Source organism: Atractosteus spatula, chromosome 3, assembly GCF_055471065.1.
Source record: "Atractosteus spatula isolate fAtrSpa1 chromosome 3, fAtrSpa1.hap1, whole genome shotgun sequence".
Taxonomy (NCBI): domain Eukaryota; kingdom Metazoa; phylum Chordata; class Actinopteri; order Semionotiformes; family Lepisosteidae; genus Atractosteus; species Atractosteus spatula.
This window is the reverse complement of record NC_142708.1, coordinates 53,239,944-53,262,825: the sequence shown is the minus strand read 5'-3', so window position 1 is coordinate 53,262,825 and position 22,882 is coordinate 53,239,944. Positions and strand designations below refer to the sequence as shown.

The 22,882-nt window shown below is 37.2% G+C and overlaps 1 protein-coding gene across 1 annotated transcript; it reads right to left on the bottom strand.

Annotated features, from left to right (window-relative positions):
• Nucleotides 1-4,095: 4,095 nt before the first annotated feature.
• Nucleotides 4,096-22,617, bottom strand: znf366 (zinc finger protein 366). Its single transcript, XM_088911835.1, has 5 exons — nucleotides 22,522-22,617; nucleotides 14,780-16,108; nucleotides 9,044-9,235; nucleotides 6,562-6,736; nucleotides 4,096-5,329 (listed from the first exon to the last, which is right to left on the bottom strand). Exons 2-5 carry the CDS (start codon nucleotides 16,085-16,087, stop codon nucleotides 4,851-4,853), a joined length of 2,154 nt encoding a protein of 717 aa, XP_088767961.1. The 5' UTR covers nucleotides 16,088-16,108; nucleotides 22,522-22,617; the 3' UTR covers nucleotides 4,096-4,850.
• Between the last annotated feature and the right edge of the window lie 265 nt (nucleotides 22,618-22,882).

Here is a 22,882-nt window from a genome sequence, read left to right as displayed (position 1 = left end):
AAAATTATAGTACTGAGTACAGGAAATGACTATGCTAACAAAGAAAAAATATTCCTGAACTAAGATCTTACCATTTCATTGTCCATTTTAGGGAGTTTGCAGTACATCTGCGTGTTTTGTGTTAATGGGAAACTATACAGTCGTTACTCCCATACATATTACAATGTCAGGTTCTTCTTCTCAGCTTCTATTTTCCCACTTATCAACTACATGTTAGACTTTTAAAGAAGACATTCAAGAACATATTAGCAGCCCCACCCTTACAGAAATGGTACTGTCCCAGTTCTAATGTTATGCACAATGGTTTTCGGGCTATTTATCTGGGACACCAGCAGAGCTTGACAAAAATATGTTTAAACAGGACTCCAGGGTTTTCAGGGAACGATTTTTCACTTCCACTTCCCCTTCTTTGTTAAAAGAAACAGGGGAATAGAACTCTTTTTCCAAGAAGAAAGGGACCCTGCATGATGTTCGGAATTGATTCTTTTTTCATATTGTTCGTTTTAGGAAAGGAGGAAACTTTGAGGGTGGCTGATACAGATCCTCAAGGGACAGCAGTCACTCCTCGTTGTTAGAACACCATTTTGAAGCCCCTCCAGATGCATGGTTACTGTTTGTTTCTACTGTAGTTCATTTTCTTTTAGTTATGTGTGTAAGTCACAGTCATGAGGCAAATACGCAAAGAATGGTCTCCCATATTTTGCTGTCATATATTGTGTGGTGCTAGCTTGGTATTAATTAATGGATGAATTTAACTAAATGTCATAAATGTAAATTACACTTATTGTGACAATACACATAATAAGTATAATATATATAATAAGTATAATATTATCATTACATGCAGTAGATGTAATTTTAATATATTTATTCCATTACACATTATCACATTATCACATTACACATTATCACACATTATCACATTAACACATTGATTAATAGAGAAGGGTAACACAAATAATATTTTAACCAGCATCTCACAATTTTCAGTGTGAAAGAAATGTAAGGGCATACTGTATTATATATAGCTGCCATTTGTTGGAAACCATATTTCAACGTTTGGAAATTTATAACAAAAATAACACTTTTTTCAACTAATGATCAATAATACAAGTCAGGAATTTACAAATTATCTTTCCATGTTCCACTCTCATATTTTTTTTTACTTAAGTACAAATAATTCTTGTTTTTTGCAAACCAATGTCATATTCAGCTGCAGGAATAGGCTTATATTATTAAGTAATTGATGCTGAATGTGGTAGTGATAAATTGTTTGATCATTTAATTGCTTATTTTGAAATTACTCTTCCAGAGTGACAGATAAAACTGCTCGGCAAAGGGGTTTGGTAAACATTACGTTTTTCCTTAGGTTATCTTTGAGTGCCATTTGCCATTAACATGTTCATTTATTTTTTAAGGCACAAAACAATATGATTCATCTTATCAGACAAATTTAATTTTAACCCTTCTGAAAATGTCCGCAAAGCAGTCAGCAAAATCTGAATAGAAAAATCAAAAAGTAAAATATATTAATTGCATAAGTATCGACCCTCTTTGAATCAGTACTTGGTGGAAGCAATTACATTTGTGAATCTTTTTGGATACTTTGCTCACAGGGTGCATTTTTCACTCTTTCTTCTTTGCAAGCTTGCTCAAGCACTAGCAAGATGGCTGGAGATCATTAATGGGCAGCAACTTTCAAGTCTTGCTTCAAGTCAGATTCAAATCAGGACTCTGATTGGGCTATTCAAAAACATGTACTTTCTTTAGGTTGATCCAGGCCAGTGTAGGTTTGGACTTGTGTTGAAAGGTGAATTTTCCTCCCAGTTTTTGGTCTTTGGAAGGAAGAAGCAGGTTTTCTTTGAACGTTTAAATGTATTTTGCTTCATTTTCCCCTCAGTCTTAACAAGCTTCCCAAAACCTGCTGGTGAGAAGCAGCCCCATGACATAATGCTGCCACCAACGAGATAATTCTCCAAACAAAATGGAATCACATTGAAAGGTGGCAAATATGTTTGCAAGGCACTGGAATCGTAGAAACAGTATTATTTTTTAGTATATTATGTATACTGGGGAAGTAAGAGCAGCTTCTGAACCACTGTTGCTCAACAGTGTTTAAAAATCTACTTTCATTAGCATAAGGTACCTACAATACATGTTGGGTATTTGATATGGTATTTTTAGATCCATCCCCCTGTGATCCTCCTGCCTTCAGCACTGATTGCCGAAGAGACAAGATGTGCGGAGCATCTGACAGTAATGAGAAGTCATACATTGGACAGCTCAGCATCGTGCGCTGGAGTTCAGCACAGCTACTGGCAATGGTGGTCTCTGTTCTCACCTGCCTGCACTTCAGCCCTGTGTCCAGCCTACACTCCTGCCTGCACGTCCAGCCTGGTCTTGGAGTGGACTTGGTCTGGATTCTAGAGTAGACTCCCTCTGAGAGTGTGAGCCCCATTCAAATCTCTTCCTGGTGCACCTCCAGTAGACCTCCCCAATGGTGTGTGCTCTGTTTTGCCCAGCTTCAGGTGAATCTCTCTGATTCTCCTTCCTTTATCTTTCTCTGTGAAGCAGAGTCCGTTCTGGAGTTTGCCAGCCACAACCTCTGGACTGTAGCTCTTTTGCTCTTGGGTATGTAACACCTTTGCACCCACCCCAAACATCCAGAAGGGCAGCGAACCGTAACAAGTATTGTCTGGGATTTAAATAGTTAACTCTAGTTCTTAACTCTAGGACTTACCTTTTATTTTTTCTTGATGTAAACTATTGGACCTTACAAATGTCTTCACATTTTAAAATGTTTTTTTATTGATTTTCACATGCAAAATGACAGATGTCATACCAATTCCCTGATTAAAGACAGGGGAAAATAAAGAAAGGAGAAAAAAGTTCTGAAAAGTAATAAGTGGACAAATTAGAATGTAAAGTAGTATGGGCTGTGGGGCAGATAGGAAGAGATGTCATGATTTGCGAAACCACTTTGCTGATCAGTCTAAAAAACTGCCAGGCAATTCATAATAAGATTATAGATCAGTAAATGAGCAAAAGACCAGGGCATCTTTGTAAGTTTGTAAGATTGGATAGGGCATTATCTTTGGCTGTGGCCATTTCCATGCATGAAAGACTGGTCTTGTATTAATATTAATTATATTATATTATATTTATATTAATAAATGGAAAACTTTTAATGGAATTAGACCATGTCTTGTAGAAAGATAACAGAAATCGATTCAAACTTTTTTTTCAGATTTATGAATTCCCAGGTCACACGTTTCTCAGTTTCCCATGTGAGAAGCCGTGTAAAGATGAGATTAAGCTGCACATTTAGACTTGGTAACACTTTAAATCTTGCATGAATCATGGAATGGATGGGGGACTTACAGTGAAGTTGGAAAGTGGGGTACTTTGCTGTGCATAAAAGTTTGACACATGTCGGGGTTCCAAAGTTGCTCAACCTGTAAAGATTTTCATAGTCGCAAGTTGAGTCCTAAAGGCCAATCATCACTTGCTCAAAATTGGGCTTATTATTCAACAAAACTGCAGTTCACAGCCAGCTGAGTGTCCCCAGGGTCAGATGGATTTGATTTGTGGTATCTTGGGCTTGCAGTGTGGTTTGCATTTATAAGGTTTATAAGGACCTATCAGAAATTCATCAATTGATTCTGAATATATACTGTATGAACAACATCCCCAGCTTTTTATGCATGCATTATTAATTAAAGGCAAATACATTTGTGGCAGCACTCTCACTCCCAGTAAATTTCAGCTGGCCATGAGTAGCATTTACAGTGTAGGTAATACAACAGATGTGAGTGAGCTCCCTTCAGGAAAAAACATTTGAAGTAGTCTTCCGCTGTGCTCTAGTTGTGTGTGCAGTATAATAATCAGCCCTAAATCCCTTTGCCATTTTCAACTGGATACTTGAAATGAATTTGCCAGCATGATAAACTGAATTTAAATGGTTTTGGTGTTTAGCAATTCTGGACATTCAATGTCTGGCTGCCTGTGCACTTGTTTGTGCCCTCCAAATGTGCTTTGTCCTTTAATAAAACACAGAAAGAAGTCTGGAGAAAAGGGAAAATTATTCCAAAATAATGTAAAGCTGTATTCTTTATTGATCTATAAATAGATAATTATTTTAAATCCACAATTTTATTCCACCTCTCACTTCAGTAAGATGCCATAGCCTATGTCTAGCTATTAAAATACTGACCTTGGCTCTATGTAGCATATTTTGCACTCTGCCTACCCCATTGCAGCACTCAAGAGCATCCTAATCAAGAACATCAGCAGCACAAAAAACATCATTAGCTTGCTCCGCATAGTTTAAGTAATTGTAAAAGCTCTTTCTTTACTTTAAAATACAATATTCTTTTGTAAAAATCCATAAAATCAAATTAGACTTTTTCATAAGAAAAATATATTAATTGTGAGCTGTCAAATAGCACAAATTATGTAGCATATTCAAACTATAGGTGGCGTTTTCCAGCTTTTTTTTCTTTTTCTGTTAAGATGTGTTAAATCCTGTATATTTTATATACATTCACAAAAGATTTTGTACTCTTCCCTTTCAAAATATACTGCATAACTTTTGAGATGAAGATTTTTCTTCAGCTGCGTGTTCAATAAATATGAACACATCAGTCTTTCAAAGGCAATTTCGTCATCTACAAAAAAGTAAGCAATTTTCTTTAAATAGTCTATAGCTATGCAATGTTTTCTATCCTTAAAACTGAAGTTTATCAAAAAACACAAACTATTTTTAAGAAGTCTCTCTGTTTATCCATTTTCTTCACCCATCTGATATTTTTCACCCAACTGATATTTTTCAGCTTTTCACAGATGCATTCTCAGTTCCTTCCAATACTCTGAGAGTAGAATTCCCCCGATGAAGCACTTGTCTGGCTTTCATAAAATCTGATACAAGGATATTCTTCATTTTCAAGGTAATACTTCTGCTTTTCATTTTGTTCTCCTTTTTCTCGTTCTTTGTTCAGACTATCTTCTTCTTTGTCTTTGTCTTCATCGCCATCTGTGTCTCCAGGTTTGAGGGGCTCGCCTGGATCTTTGTGTTTACAGGACAGCTCTGGAGAAAGACAGGAGTGGTTGCTGTGACTATAGTGTTCAGGGCTGCCCTGGCCCATGCTGTAGTAGCTGTCTTCCTCTTCCTCCTCTTGACATAAGCTGCCCTGGGCACTCTCTCCATCAGACTGAGAGACACTCAGCCTCACTCCAGTCTTTTGAGACAGGTCAAAGGGCTCCTCTTGAACAAAATTGGCCATGATCCCTGCTTGTGACGATAATCTGAGTCTCACTCGTCTCCTAAATCCTAACAAAGAGAGGGATTTCAACAGATTAAATTGCTTTTTCTTGCTTGTTTTAATTTTTTGCACTCCTGAGACTACACATCATTTTTATATTTGAATGTCTCTCCCAAACCTCTAAAGAATTATTAATACATAGTCAAATTAATCACAACAGACTGACTTGTGAAAGATGGCTGACTTTAAGCTTTCAAAAGGAAAAAATTCTGGTGAACTCATTACTGTTTCACATCACTAATTTATATGGTAGTCAGAGTGACACTTGAGCTGTGCACTTTAAAAAGATGGATAGCTGTAATCAGTGTATCTGTGGGACTGTCTGCAAAATGCTCTGCACTATTATGTTGTTTCAAAGAAAGGCTACTTTGATTAATAGAAGCATGACATCATCGTAGATAGGGACTGAGGTGGCAAATCATTTTGTTAGTTTTGTTCTCTGTGCTTCTCTCGGTTATTTGTTCTCAGTGATGTCAGCAACAGCTGAGAGAGAAAAAAAATCTGTTATGACTAAAAATGCTATCTCTACTTATATTCTGGAAAGGCAGCAAAACATTAATAAAATATCACTGATCAAATGCAGGAGCAGAGCCAAAGAAAGAAGTCTTCTATTTCCTCTTTCTTAAAAGCAGGATGGAAACTGAAAGAACAATTACCCTGGAGATGAGTGTGTTCTTTTCACATCTTCAAAAAGCTTCTCTGATAGAAGAACCTGTTCTGATGTTTGACATGTCTACATTTACAATGTCATTCTTGCATAGGAAGCATTATTTGCAGAATACCTGGAGCGGGTTGAATGGTACGCCCTCATACGGCACTGTATTACAGGGCTACATTCACATGGCATTTTTCAATGCTACTGGGAGTAGTGTTGCTGTTAGTCATTGTTATCCCATGAGAAATGTGTCTTTATTCTGTGTTGTACAACTGTTTATGACACCTGTCATCATGGGACAATGGCTGAGATTTAGAGTAGTTTGCTCCGTTCCATGGGAATTAACTAGAACCACGATATTTCTGAAATCTCGTGAGCTTGTGCGGATCAATTTGTTGCACGAGAAAGCAAGAGGTAAGATGAATGTCTGTATGAGACACAGATATGGACACAAATAGGTCCAATGAACTGAGCCAGCTGGACTGCGTTGTAGTACTTCTTTGTGTGTGCTGTCATGAACGAAAGTCCGCCAAAAGGTAAAAGGTTTTACACAATAGGTTTTACACAATCCATCAAATACTGTACCTCTTGATTCAAGTCCCCTGTCCATGATGCCATGCTTGACTTTCATGTGTCTTGTGAGGTTTCCTTTCAAAGTGAATTTGCTGGGGCAGTAAAGGCATTTGAATGGCTTACTGTCGGAGTGCAAGTGCATGTGGCCCATTAAATTATGCATTCTGTTAAACTCCTTCCCACACAGCTGCCAAGACAAAAAAAGCAGAGTTTGACATTGTCGGCACAGTTGTTGCTTTAGTCAAGGCTGCTTCAGTGCCAATAGATAAAGAATTTTGTCGCATTCAGAATTATTCAAAAACAGAATCAGATATGTAAGGTTATGTTATGCAATTCGGAGAATATCGTGAAGAGAAATAATTGCGATCAGTTACGTAGTCTTAAATTGTCAATGTACTTAAGGAGCAAACAAAACTAAGACAGAGGCTGGGCTGACTGATACACCCTTTTCAGGATTATAATATTTAAAAAACAAAACATACATGCAAAAAATAAATAAATAGCTAAAAGGGGCTTCTATTGCATGTTTAATACATCTAATGCAAGAATAAACAAATCTTCATTAGTCCTCCCAGCATAAAAGATATTCATAATAGAACACGAGAGTGTTTCTGGGCTTGCAGTATTTTGTTTCATTATTAAAATAACCTTTTTGCTCTTTATGCACCTCTCAATGAGCTGAGGTATGAGGCATCTTCAGCACTGAAAGACGTGACATTTGCAGAGTCTCTCTTTGGATAGTGAAGGTAATAAGAAGTGAATGCAATTGGCCATGAGAGGAAATCCCATCCAGACAGGCCACTGGAGGGGTGGAAAGGGCACTCCTGTGCTGTCCTTCCTCTGCATTCTTTTTTACTAGGGTGTTCCTTTCCTTCAGGAGGAGAGAGGGACTGTAAACTGTCCAAAAGGACCGTGAGAAAACAGGAAGTGCTCAAAAGTACAAGAGAAAGCGAGATGAAATCTATTTGCGGGCTGTTCTCAAGGGACATGAGAGCCATTGTTACACAGGCAGTTTGTGCAGCGATATCCTTCCTTCAACTGAGGAGGCGCTTCGTGCCAAAATGCAGCTATCTGGTCATCATCTTAACCCTCCCTGTGCCATTCCAAGGTCAGAGACCCCTCAACACAGCCCAGCACCCTGAGCAGGGCATCAATAACCAGTGTAACAAACTGTAGTTCTTCCTAAACCATGGCATGGCAAATATCATTGCTTTTGTCAATAAGAAAAGAAACCCCAGCTGTATTTTGGGTTCACACATATGGAAACCCTATTCAGTTGCAGGTACGGTACAAAATGAGGTGTTGTTTTTTTAATAAAACTGAATTCACAAACGTTTGGATCCCATCAGAAATGCAATGCAGCTTTAAGAAGAGACATTGGCAGATTCTGAAAAAAGTTTGTTAAAAATGTACAGGTATGTTTTTATTTTTTAAATGATCATTTTTTTAATGATCTTTTACACACTTTAAATTTTTAAAAGATTTCGTAAAGGTGCATCAGATTTACAAGCCGAATCAAAGGCATTGATTAAAGGGTGCATCTTAAAGTGGGAGTGTCAAGTATATTTATAAACACCTTGGTAAAATATTGTAAATAGAAATAGATTTTCACATTAAATAGGCATAACAAATGAAGGCAGTTTTTTAAGCTTCTCATGTTGATTCATCAACTTCATTTTTACCTTCAGTTTAATTTAGTTGTAAATCCCAGAGAGCCAAGAACATCCTCTAAAACACTGATACACCTTGACATTTGATTCCTGCTTCTGTTTCAATTCATTGAAGCAATTAAATATTTCCAGAATAGTAAATATTAAGAAGCAGTGTCTTTTGAGACAAAACTCAAGATTAGTTTATTAACAAAATAAACTCTCGAAGCCATATTGCTTGTCTCCAAATTGTGGAAGGATGTTAATCTATAAATTCTGATGTCAAATTAGGGGTTTGAGAAATAAATCAATATGTTTCTTGGCAGCTGAATTAATCAGTTTAAACACATCGATACTAAGACAGAAAGTCTGTCTGCTGTCGATTCTCCTTCTTCTGCTCTTCAATAAAATGTTTTTCCCAGGTCTTGGCGACACATATTTAGATACAAACTCTAATGTCTCTTTTAGAAATAATCTTGATAAACACCATGTTTCCATTCTCAAATGTAAATTGAAACAGTGCTTTTGAGCTAGTTAGTTGCAGTTGTATTAATAAGAGCTATTTTTTAATCACAACGTTGAGAAATTAGTTGAGGTTGCACATTCTAATCAACGTGGTCAAATACATATTCACACTTAATAACATCTATTTACATTTCTTCAGGGTGTGCTTATCTTTATATTAGATTAAAATGTCAAAATGCCTTAATTGCAATGTAGAGCTATAATAGTACTATAAGTCTATAGCCCTTACTATTTCATACACTAAACAGCATATGACATTCATAATCTCAAGAGAGTAATAAGAGAATAAAGATGTTTGATGGTTTGATGGGTTTACTGACCTTGCATTTATAAGGCTTGACATCAGAATGGACAATCATATGGGCCTTGAGAGTCTGTTTCTGCACGAAGCTCTTGAAGCAGAGGTGGCACTGGTAGGCTCTAATGTTGGTGTGGATCAGAATATGACGCTTCATGTTGGCTAGGAGAGTGAACTCTCTCCCACAGATGCCACACTTGTGTTCTTTCACCCCCTGTAAAGGGAAAATGCTGCATGATTACTGTAGACAGTTTTTAGTATGACAAATTTCATATTCTAAGCTCTGGTTTAAGAGTTTTCTGTCTTTTGTTTTCCCTAACAAACATAATTCGATAATTGGAAAAATACTAGGTGAGTTAGTCCTCCATATGTCTAGCTAGGGTGCGATAAATCAACTAGTATGTGCAGGAGTGAAAGCAACTTTTTAATTCTTTATTGGTACACTATTGTTGGTAACTTAACCCCACAATCCTTCAAAATCATTAAAAATTATAATCCAACAAGTTCACAGGACACATAAAGGCTGAATGGTATTTTTATGGTGATTTTTAGACTCAATGCAAGAATTGATAGGGTTTCATTTTCATTTTGACCACTTACAGTATATACTGTACACTAATTTGAAAAAGAATATAGCCATTTCCAATGACATCCCATTTTGTTAAATTACAAATTACATATTTTAAATCAAGGCTAAAATACTTGAACTAAACACTTTGATGGGTGAAAGAAGTTAAATATCAGCAAAAACTCCAAAAGAAAATGAAAAGCCAAAAGGTGCTGACTGTGTAAGAATTCACCCACCTGAATCAATATTTAGTAGAAGTACAATGAACAGCAATTACAGCAGCAAGTTGTTTTTTTGATACAGTAAGTCTCTAAAAACTGCACACAAGGATGGTGCAATTTTTCCCATTCAACTTTGCAAATTTGTTAAAAAATCACAGATTTCCTACTGGATTGAAATCACAACTTTAAATATGGTGATTGCGTATTTACCATTTTTATGGTAAACCTAACTTATATCAAATTACTTTGAAAATAACAGTGGTTTACATGGCTCAGACTATACACGTCTGTCTCTGTAAGGTCCTTCAGACAGTAAATTGCAAACAAAGATTCAACTATAAAGACGAACAAGCTTCCAGAACAACTCAGGGAGAGGTGAGTTGTACAGTAGAATGGCACAGATAACAAGACTCATAAAAACTTCTGAAGACACTGAATATGCGTTTGAGAGTATTGAAGTTGATCATTAAGAAGTAGAAAGTTGAACTGTCTAGATCAAGCCATCCTTCCAGACTGGGCAGCAGGGGAAGGAGGAAACTGTGTAGGGCCACTGTGAGACCAACAGTGACTTTTAGAAGAGTTAATTTAATACGATGGTCAGCATTGTCTACAAGTCAATAGTATAATATACAAAACAATAATATCCCAGTAGCAAAGCATGTCTTTGTGGCAGAGTAGCAGGAAAGATGCCATTACTGAAAAACAACAACAAAGAATACTGTTAATGATACTGCAAACATGTGGCAGAAGATTTTGTGGTCAGACAAGACAAAACAGACACTTTTTTGTATAAATACAAAGTATTACATGTATTACAAAACCAACAAAGGGCACCACCCAGTCAACACCATCATCGCTTTCAAGCATCGGATAAGCAGCATTATGTTATGAGGCTGCTTCTCCATCTCATCATCAGAGACTGGAAAGCTTATCATTGAGGAAAACTTGATAGAGCATAGTACAGGTAAGTCTGAAAGGAAAACCTGCTTTGGTCTGCTAAAGATCTAAAACATTCACCTTTCAGCAAGACAATGACACATAGAAAAAGGCCAAAGCTCCACTGGAATGCACTAATAGAAGAAAGTGAATTTACATCTTGAGTGGCACAGTCACAAGTCCAGACTTGAATCTATCCGAAAATCTGTAGCAACGTTTGACAATTGTCATCTGCAAATGATCCACAACGAGACTGAGAGAAGTTGAGCAAGTTTGCAAAGAAGAGTGGACGAAAACTGTTCAATTCCAGTCTGTAAAGTTGGTAGAGGTTTATCCAAAAATACCTCCAGCTGTAATTGTAACCAAAATGTATTTCCACTGGGTATTGACTCAGGAGTGTGAATATTTGATCTTTTTTTTATTTTTCTTTGCTGTTTCTGCTGCCATTGATTTTCTTTCTCCCATGAAAGTGTTTAGGTTGTTCAAGTTAAGTTGCGATTAAAAATGTTCACTCTAAAAAATACGTACTGTATCTTTTAGAATTAAACAAAATGGGTTTCAGAATGGAAAGGGGGTGAATACTTTTGCATGACACTAAATATATATACCTGTACAATACATACTGATGCATTAAAAATACAACAGATACTGTTGATACTACTAGTTTACAGAATAAAGACTACTAGCTACGTGAAAAGAGTTTAAAACTGGGTCAGTTTAAAACTGTTACTTTAAAAATGTATTTTACAGTATTGCATTGGAAATGCAGCTCTAATTCAGGTCTTCTCTGCTGTTTGTATTTAACAGTTGTTTTACCTCACCACCTCACAGGGAAAGTGACATAGAATCCATTTCCAGAGATGTTGCACATTCTGTGCAACAGATTAATTTTATCTGTCTTCTGCAGCAAGAACACTTCACCATACTGTATATGTTTCGCTCTCTTTAGAAAGTCTTTCCAGAAGCTGCTTTTTAAACTTTGGCAAGTAGTATAATCAGAAACAGCTTCAGGAAACCTGACAGAGCTCATACAATTTGATATGTATTGAGAACACAATTACATAACAAAAAATTACAAAACTACTTCTATATAGTATCTTCCTCTAGGTAAGTGCTTTATAGGCTTCATAGATGAAAGTTGTAATGTATAGTATAAGGGCATCCTGACTCATATCTAAAATATCATTAAAATATAGTTCTGACATCATCTTCCTGATGATTATAGGTCACCCATTTATAAATACACTAGAGACACAATTATTTACACCACTGTAACATACTGTATAAAAGACAGCAGGAACAATATTTTAAACAATGCAAGAATTCCTAACATTGAAGTGAAAAGTGAGATTGTTTGCAGTACCTAAACTATGATCATTAAGATAAGATGAGCACAGTTTAATTGTGAAATATTCAAGTATGATAAATAAAAGATAGCCTTCAGTTGTCTACATGTACAAAATTCTTTCTCTATAGTATTTATTAAGCACAAAAGCTGGTTTATGGTACTGTTATGGTACAGTTTGTAACCATATACTTCGTGATTCTTATACTATACAAGGTAATACAGCACAGAGTCTCACTCCAATGAACGATGTTAAGCAATAAACCTATTTGAGTACAATATTTTGGGAGTTTGTAATAAGCCTGTAGAAAGTGGTAGAACCTACGGTATGTCCTGTTTTTGCACTCCAGAGCTAGAAATCACAAAATCAGAAATATACAGTAAGTATAAATAGTGCTTGCTAGCTTGCGAGTGCAAACATTATGCCTGCGTGCAAAAAAGCAGCCATTTTTGCCACTTTAAATCATGCTGCAAATGTACCATGACTTAGTGAATAAGAGTGTGAGTGGCAGGAGCATCGCAATGTCTACTCTCTTGGGTTTTCTGGGTTCATCCACCCACTATCACTTTACACTAGCCAAACCGCCATCTGACAAGAAGCAATTTCCATTGATCAAGATCCAGTCAACTGACTGGAACAACCCAGGAGGGACAAACTAATGGATTCTTTTCACAGAACAACAGCTGTGGATGCTGAACAAAATGATCACCATGGAAGACCTAGAAAAGTAATTTGTCATCAGATGATTGAGATCTGTTAGCAGTTTTACAATGCTACCGTCATGACTTATTAGGAAAGGGGAGAAGGTCTGCAATCTGTACACCAACATGGATGACAGATACTGTAAGTGTGATGTCTTCTCTTTCATTGTCTGGTTTAGCAATTGTACTGCACATCTAGCTAGGAGGAACCATAAAACATTAATTGATATCTTGTAGAGTTGGAGTTGATTTACAGCATATTATTTGTGATGGGAAATTTAGTGCACACAATTACAGTATCTTGACACAATTTTTAAATGTATGCTCCACTAATCATTACAGCAACACAAATATCACTTATTTAAATCACTTAAATTTTCAACACAGTAATGCTCCATATGCCAAGTGTTTGCATCACTTCAGTCAAGTACTGACCCATTGTTACGTGTTTTGTGCACCAAATTCATCTCTTATGAGAGCAGTCAGTCAGCTGAAATGTGTCTTAGTTTTAAATGGAATGGTTCCAAGACAAGATAGCATGAAACAGCTATGTGGCAGCTCAATATCAGTTATTGAAAATTCCAAAATTTGGTCTCACATACTGTGTGTGAAATATGAACCTTAAAAACATACAGTATCACTGCCTCATCAGATTGTATAATACTGATGCCCTGACAAAGGAACTTGGAGATGAGCTATAGATAGATAAATGTATAATCAACACAAAAACTAGATTTCTTTATTAGACTTAAAGGTAGGAGCTGCATTAGTATGGGAGTTGTAAAGGGACAACTACAGGTTAAATCCACAATGAAAAGTAATAGAAAAGATCAATGATAGATTTCAATGTTTCAATCCTTCTTCAAATGTGTAACACTGAGGTTTTTCTTCTTTGTTGTTAGTTTTCAGCGTTGAATTAACCTCTGCTTGCTAGTTTTCTTAATAGTGAATCTTCATTCAGTCCTTGTTATAGTGACGGCTGTGACAGGGCCTGTGGACAATGTCTTGGATGTCTCTTCCTACAGAACATATTAGGAAGGAAGATGTGTCTTGAGGGCTGCAATCAGTCCACATAAAAGATCAAAGCTCCATGTCAACCAGATCAACACCCTCACTGCTGTTGGGAACTGAAATGAGATTTTGAAAACTTGGACGCAAATGACTGTCCACGTAGACTTAGACAAAAGTTTGTTATAGTTGGTAATATAAACTATCCAAATTAATTAGCTTCTGTTGAACTGGAAGCAATCAAGAGGATGTCTTGACTAGTAATATGGTTTGATAACTTTAAATGTATAATCTAATAATGTTTCTATGGTACAATTGGTGATATTGCAAAAACAGATGTGTAAAATTAAGTGGTACATAAATAAAATATTGAATTGCAGATTTTTAAATGGGCTTGTATGGTATTTTATAAATAGATGTCAATACTTTGCCAAACTCTCATTTGACAAAGCATCAGAGTGTCCGTGTCAAAGTGACATTATGACAGGAATACTTTGTACTGATCGCATAAAAATACTTAAGTGTGAAGTCAAACTGACTTTTCAAAAATAGTTTTATAAATTTAAAGTCCAGTCCAAACAAAAATTTAATAAAATTGCACATTCAATTGTTCTTGTTGCTAAACTACTGTATATAGTAATATAATTAACCACTGAATGAAACTCCATGACAAAATTTCTTAGAAAAACTTAGTACTGTATGTACAGTATACGTAGGCATTTTTCAGGAAACAAATAACAAGCTTGTAATCTAAAAAATTGGTCATTTATACTTTTCCCAATTGCACCACAATGTTCATTATGTTTGCTTAACTACATTACTAAACTGGACATTAATAAAATGAAACTGTTTTCCACACGTTAGTTATGCACATCAGAAGATATATATTTGTATCTATGAAAGGGCTGATATTGAAACCAACTTTATTAACATTTTTTGCTAATGTAAGAGTGTAAAAGGGGAAATTCCAGATCCTACCTTATGGGTTAGGGTGTGCTGTTTGAGATGGTGTGGTTGCACAAACTCCATGCCGCACTCGCTGCAGATGTATGGCCGAATGTCCTTGTGCTTCATCATGTGGTTTTGGAGCTGGCTGGGGTACTGAAAGGTCTTCTCACACTCTGTGCAGCTGTACTGTGTTGGGCCACGGTGAACAGTCAGGTGCCTCTTTAACTGGGCCAGAGTTGGGAAATCCAGGCCGCAGTCAACACAAATGTTTTCCTGGCCCCTCTCATGTTTCACCTCGTGGGCTTTCAGCTCACTGGGATAGGCAAAGCCCCTCCCACAGATGCCACAGCTGTAGGGCTTGACGTCACTGTGCTGCATCATGTGTCTTTTCAGGTGGCTGGTCTGGGTGAAGGCCTTGTGGCACACCTGGCACTTGTGCGGCCTGGTGCCTTGGTGAGTGAGCATGTGGGTGTGCAGGTGGCTCAGTTGTTTGAAGAGCTTCCCACACTGACTGCAACCATGAGGCTTGATGCCACTGTGGCCCAGGATGTGAGTCACAAGGTTGTACTTTGAGGTGTAGGACTTCTCGCACATGCGGCACTTCCAGCGCTTCTGATTCTCGCCTACATCCACGTAATAGCTGTCATCGATGTGGATGTTGACTCCCAGCTTTTCTGCAGCGTTCAGCCCGCTGTCATTTGTATTTGGGCCTCTCCTGTGCCTGCCCAGGAGCTCCCTCCGATACAGCCCATGGGAGAAATGCATGGTTGGGCTGGGTATGAGGAAAGGAAAGGGGATTATCCCTGGGTGGATTTTAGGGAAATAAGAAGGCGAAGGGTGCATCAGGAGAGGACCAGGAGGCCATATTCCCTCAGGCTTGACTGGTTCCTGCTTTATCTGCATGCCATCAAATCGCTCCAGTGATCTATAGAGCTGAAACCTATTTAGGTCTATCATCTGGGGACTATATCTAGGGAAGGGAGCTGGAACGTGCTGAGGGAGAGGATATGACAGGTGAGGCCGGTCCACTGTCTCAGAGCCAATGTCCTCTGTCACTTCGTTGGTGGATTCCAGTTCTTGGGGATTCGCTTTGAAAGGTGTCCTTTTGCGTTTCCGAGACCCTTCTTCCAAGCCACCATGGAATCTCTCAAACCCCATGAAGTGTTGGGCCCCAAAGCCTGGGAATCCCCTGTTGAGACTATCCCCGAGTGGAGGGAATCTTGGGGGCTTGAGGAAGAGAGGCAGAGGCTGTAGGCAGGGTCTGCCATTCAGCAATGTCTTCATGCCATCGCTATAATGATTCCTCTCAGGTCTGTCTTGCATGACATTTGTCTCCATCTCCACATCAAGAGTTTTACCCTTTTAAACCAAAGGTGCAACAGTTAGATGTGATGATAAAATGGATTCTTTTTCTTTACAGTACAATGCAAAGCATGTCAAATGTAGGATTGCATAATACCTGGGTCTAGGCCTGAAAAACTGTGTTTTATCTTTGCCTAGTGATCCTGATCAAAGTAAGCAAAGTTCTTAAGATGCTAAGCAAAAGTTTGTTTTCAAGGTTGAAAATTGCTCCTCATTGAGCCAATTGAGTTTAGTTTTTTTATTTTGTATTGATTAAATTAAGTGAAACATCTGTCATCTTCAGATTTTACCTGAAATTATAACAGTTTTTCCAGTTGAGTAGCAAGATACTCTAGCATTTATGCACATTTTTATGTCTCGTTGCACATTTCAAGATAAGCAGGGAACCTAATGGATATCTACTGTATACTACCTAACTTAAAACCTGTTGACATTTGGAACATCCTTCAGAGGACAATAACTGCCTATCCACTCTAAACAAGGTTTCTGCAAGACTACTGAGATACAATTTTGCAGGCACACAGCTTCACTAATAAAAGTTATTAGTGGTAACTACATGTGTTGTGTAAATGCCATTCTATCTTGTTGGGGACATTCATAGTACTCATTATGTACAGCCACACAGGGAGACCATGCATGTGGTCATGGGTAACCTTTCTCAAAGTCTTTGCTTGCAGGCTGTGATGATTTGTGTCAATAGTAGACCCTAGTCAACATTCCATATGTATAATTTTCACAGGTTAAGTTATATAGTATGCTATGTGTGCTCTGGCAGAACACAATCTGGACTCTCTAATGCAGGGATTTGGTTTTTTGCTGTTGGCACATGTGTGATACAGCTTGTTCGTTGCATTTTTCGCCTGGGTGGATCTGAGACAGAAAGGGCCTGTGTTATAGAATATACCCAATGAAACAATCATTTACTGAGAAAGATGTGCCAGGAGCATAAGTTGGGTCATAAAACGTGTCCTCAGCACACTCTTTGTTCATTATGAAAATAAGAGAAAGGATAACATAGCAGTCAGCACAGTGCCGCAGTGGTTGGCATTGATGCCTTGCAGTGCTGGGGTCCTGGCTGGGGTGCTACTTGTGTGACATTTTTATGTTCTCCCTGTGTTTGGGTGACTTTCCTCCAGGTACTCCGGCCAAGGTATATTCTGTCTTGCACCCACCGTTTGGTGGGTTACTGCATAAAATTGTTTGAAAATATTTGGATAATTAATGCAGCATTTTGCACAACACCTGTAGTTTAGAACTGCAAAAAAACCTCAAATGCTAATGTCGTAGATTCAACTAAAAAAAGACTGAAAGGACTATTAATGATAAGAGATTATTTTCAGCAATGTGCTAGAGTAGCAACCGTTCTTTGCTTTTTTTCTCTACTGACGGAAAACCCTGAATGTTTTCTATGTAGAAACAACAGTGCATTTTGAGTTAAGCTAAAACCTGTTTCCAACATTTACCCTGCCAAAATTTAGTGGCTTGGCAGGAATGCCAGGTGTTTTGAAATGGATGGGAAAAACTTGGCCTTGGTCTTGCTCAAGAAAGAAAATAACACTGTTAAGGAAATCAGAGATGTTTATCGCTTTCCTGTCATCATTGTCATCGTCACACAATTGTCTCCTTTTTTTCTGGAACAGATTTTGGGGCCAGGTTTGGCAGAAAGAAAAGAGTGAAATTTACCGAATCTAGAAGGGGAACCAAGTCAAAACGAGCTCACCTCTCCCTCTCTATGCAGTCTTTGACAGGTTAGCCTACTTTTTCAGTTCTCCCTCTCTGGGAAACTACCCTGCACCTTTCCTCATTTGGATAGAAGGATTGAGACTCTTCCACTTCTTCTTTCTATATCCACAGGTTTCAGATCCAATTTTTGCTGCATCAGGTTACTTGCAATTTTGATAGAACTGCCGGTATTCACAAAGCTTTAACTTTAAAAAAAAAACAATTTCAGTAATATCAGTATTGAATTCTGAAAATCAGAAACCATTTTCAAGACATTTACTAGTTAAAAATGATTAGGATAAACATTAAATTGAATGTGTGTGTGATCACATTTGTTTGTATTATTTGTGATTTAGCAGGACAAGATGAATCAAGCCTATTGTAGCTCCATTGATTCCATTGACTTTGAAACTCTGTGTAGGAGCCCATCGAATTTGTAAGGAAAGCAGTTATTTGGCTCACAAAATGTCATTATGTAATTATGTCATCATGTAAAAATCTAGAAAAGGTAAGAACTGGATCTTTTGGAGGGTGTTAAGCTGGAGCTCTATTTTCATTTTAACTCCAAAAGCTGCAAAAGTATACAATCAATATGCAGCTGATCTATTGATTATACGTTTTTACTGTACGCAATCGGAAAATTTATAATTGTAATGCATTGTAAGGGTATATTAGTTAGAATTACTGATAAATAAGTGATGCTTTAAGTTGATCTTTTCCATCCAAGATGCAAAAACCATTACAAAAACATTTCTCCTCATTGGTAGTGATGCTTGTGTTGTGTTGAAAAAGAGGAGGAAAATGTGGCAACTAAGACTTAGTAAGAATATCCATTTTGCTTATCTCAGTCTAGTGAAGAAAGGAAAAAAAGAGGAAACAACAGTTATGAACCCTGGCAAAGTTCCACTTATTATGAACCTAAGCCATTTTATTTTCTTTTTTGATTTTTTTTAATAGAAAAGGATAGGGAAGGAGTGAGGGTGAGATAAAACACTGTGAGGGAGAATGCAGGGGAACGTTTTGTATTTCTATAGTGATTAATCAGAGATATATTCCTTCTTGTTTCCATTGTTTCTTAAAAAAAACATTTTCAGTATCCAGTAACATTTCCTCTTGGTGGTAGGTTTAAGTATTGTGGACATCTCCAGATTTTCACTACTAAAACTAATGAACTATCATACATATCATGTATAGATAATTCTGAAACTGAAGGGATTAACAAAACGTCAGATTTACAGTATAGCCTGTCATAAATTAAATTTAGAACAGAACACAGTAGACATGTTGGAATTATTTTATTCTTTGTTCCAGAACAATTTTGAAATATTATTAGTAAATGAAAGTGGAAAATAAATATTTTTAAATAAATTTCCAAGTATTGGAAAGAAATTGAAAAGAAAGTTTATGTTCAGCCGAAATGCTAACTGTTTTGCTATGGCTTTAGTAAAGAACTCAGGGGATGGTTTTGTTATTCAGTGTATCTTATGCTACTATTTTCTTGACTTTCTTAGCAGAAGTGCCAATAATGTACTTTCACCATGATGCCCCAGATAGGGGAAGACACACAAAAACACAACTTTCACCTATGGGTAGGGAGAATGCTGCACGCTGCACTTTCAAGCATTTAAAAAACCAAAGGCTCCTATATTTCAGGACATGAAACAAGTTTGATATCTACAAACCCAGAGATATACAGTATATCCATCCATTTTCTAACTGCTTCATCCAATTCAGGGTTGTGGGGGGCAGGAGCCTATCCAAGCAAGCAAGAGACACAAAAGCAGGATACACCCTGGACCGGACACCAGTCCATGGCAGGACACACAAACAGAAACAGACAGACATGCACACACTCACACCGGGGCCAATTTGGCAGAATTGTAGGAGAAAACCAGAGCACCTGGAGGAAAACCACACAACCACGGGCAGAACATACAAAGTCCACGCAGGTGGTGCTCCAAGTCCAGTATTGAACCAGGGGCCTCAGAGCTATGAGGCAGCAATGCCACAGTGAGCCAGCATGCTGCCCCATAGTAAACAACAGATGCCAATTACAAAACACAATTAGAACAACTTTGAAATCCTTCCCGTTATTAGAAATCCACTGTGAAACTGTGAAAACTTGTGTTCTTGAATTTCCATCTAACTGGAGGATTAAAGTACTGTACATCAGGAAAAGGATTTTCAGAAATCAAGTTGCACTGTGTCTTACATCCTGGACAGACAAATGTTAGGTCAGCAATATCCAAATTGTATCTTCAACAACTTCTAGACATACAGTACATACCGTAAATGCACCAGATGCTTAAACTAACTAAAACAAGGATGTCCCATATGGTTTAGATTGTTGGATTTTCTTAAGTGAACTATCCATTTTTCCTGCAAAAAACCTAATGATACTTTACAGAATGATTTGCTGTCTTTACATTTTGCATGCATTCTGTAACTTTCTTCCAAAAAAATGGAAGTGACTGCATTAGATGTTTATTCATGCACTGTATTAACTATTCCAGAAAAAGGAATTTCCAGAGCACAAAGCTGAATAGGAAATAGATGCTTAATGATTTCAGTGTAGCTTCGACTGAAAAATGTAACTTGTCATCAATGGACTTCAGAACATTAGGCAACATCCCTTGAACATCATATGGTTAAATAGTGCACAGGGCACTATAGTGAAACTTGGAAATGACAACAATCATAAATGCAAAAACGTTCTTATTATTAGTATGAACAGTAGTTTTGTCAATGTAGAAAAAAATGTTTGTTTTCATTTTGTCCTTATTGGCCAGGAGTTTTTAGAACTCCTGAACAGACATTGTAAGGTCAAATCCCAAGAGAAGACACCGATGTTGCATTCTTGAATGAGTTTACTTTACCCAGGTTGCTCCTACAACCTCAGCAGTGAAACATGGGACCAAAACATGCATGGAAGAAAATATTAATTATAATCTCTGAAACTGATCTATTTGGTTACAAGCATCAGTCAAGTAAATAAAAAAAACTTAGAAATAGTTCCTCAAAAATCAGCAGTGGAAAAAAAAACTGGCACAACTCTAAGGCTTGTAAATTAATACAGGATGACGCACTGCTTCCCTAATTACAGTTTTATGGTTTAGAGTACTGGTACTTTGATATGTGTGGTCAAAATCATTAAATTTCTCTCACTTACATTTAATTTGTACACATTTATACAATACTGTATATGTACAGCACTTGAATTAACTGAGAGCACAGAAACCAGAAGGATTCCAAGAATAGTAATGAAGCTCAGCTTCAAACTTTAGAACATGAAGTCCACAGATAACTTCTTCACATGTGAAGCTGGGGTATGCAACAAACTGCCACATCATATTGTGAGTAGTGAGCTATTGAGGGAAAGACTAATCTTAGTGATGCTGATGTTGACAATTATATATGGTCTTCCCTGACTTCTACCCTTTCTTATATTTTACAGTGTGGCTAAGACGTTATACCAGAAGACTAACAGCAGTAAGTAATTACACCCTACTGCAGTTGCTCAGGTAGGTAAATAGTAATTACATGTAACTGGTATTAGGAATACTAAATGAAAGGGTGCTTTTTCAGTGGTGAGTGCAAAAATTGACTATTACTAACAATTTCTGCAAAACTATTTAAAGCAGTTAGGAGAAAAGTTATGCGCAAAATTACATTTTAGCACCTTTTAATGAGTGTGACTATTTTTGCAAAAGTGATTCTGCTGAGAAACTTTGAATTCTTGTATAATACTTAGGATCTAGGCCTATTTTTTAAAAGCAACCAATATCGTATCTAATTGTAAAATTAGATTTACAGTTGTTGCACTTTTGGCACAATTTGCATTTCCATCATTCAAGATTAAACATCACATAGCTAACTTATTTTGAAACAGGCCAGATCAACATTTTTATGTTTTCTCATTGATCAATGTTTTTGCTTGTTATAGCCGAAAATAGAAAAGATTAAAAGCTTTTGTAAAAGATTTACAAAAATAAAATAAGACTGACGGTGTTCTTTATACAAAATTAAGTTACCAATGATTTCTGAAACACAGACAGTGCATACGCAAAGAAACTGTGCAATACCTTTTCTTGGCTTTATATTTAAGAGAACAAAGAAGCTTTTCTACCACAGCACTAGGAGTGAGGATGCTGGGACTTCAGAATACCATGCACATGTGGTTTAAAACCAGGTATCATTAACTTTGTTAACTGTAAATAATTTGGTGCAGGGGAAGCTACATGCCATTTAAGCAAAAAGTAACTAGATTTTACATTTGCATAGGCATGTCATTTTACATCATCCCATTTTTATGCAATCACTTTCTCCCAAATATTTTGTTTGCTCCAGGTCCTCTCTTCATCTTCCCCAATATACTTCTTGCACAGACACATCCTGCAGCAAACACAATTTGGCCCTATTGATATGATCAGGTTTCAAACCGCTTCAGACGTAGTAAGAGCACGTTGAAAAATGTCCCTCATCATTTACACATATTCACCGACAGAGAACCATGCAAAAAAGAAAGCTTATTGTGCATTCAGTACAGAATGTACAGCAAAAACTACATGCAAGAATAGATTACTTTTACAATGTTATTAAATGGAATTGATATATTTAAGATTCACCCAGCATTTCTTTATCTAAAAGCAGAAGCACATTGAACAGTGAACCAGATCCACATGACTCACCAGGGCTTGCGGCTGAGTGACTGACTGTTGCTCTCCTCTCCACTGTATACCTGCTATTTGTGGGGCTCTCTACACTGAAAAGGCAGAAGTAGTGACAGTGTTTGAAGTGCCTTAAGAAAGAGAACAGGAACAATCACTTTGTTCTCATTTTTCAGATGAGTACCTTCGGAAAGAAGGAAGGAAGGGAGGGGAGAGGAAGTCAACAAGCCTTTGCCTTCCTGAGAAAAAATAAGGAAACTCCAGATAGCCATCTCCATTTCTCTTAGAAATACAGATTTATCTGACTTCAGGAAAAAGAAATGGGGTATGCATTGTTGCCTCCAGTTTATACACTCTTATTAAGCACATTTTGACCACTAAT

What these genes read in the sequence shown, in the direction of transcription:
- znf366 (XM_088911835.1), bottom strand. Translation starts at nt 16,087, where the DNA reads ATGGAGACAAATGTCATGCAAGACAGACCTGAGAGGAATCATTATAGC. An exon ending in TCAAGCCTTATAAATGCAAG is followed by an intron (nt 6,737 to 9,043) that starts GTCAGTAAACCC and finishes TTGTCTTGGCAG; the next exon opens with CTGTGTGGGAAGGAGTTTAA. An exon ending in CAGGGGACTTGAATCAAGAG is followed by an intron (nt 5,330 to 6,561) that starts GTACAGTATTTG and finishes TCTCTTTGTTAG; the next exon opens with GATTTAGGAGACGAGTGAGA.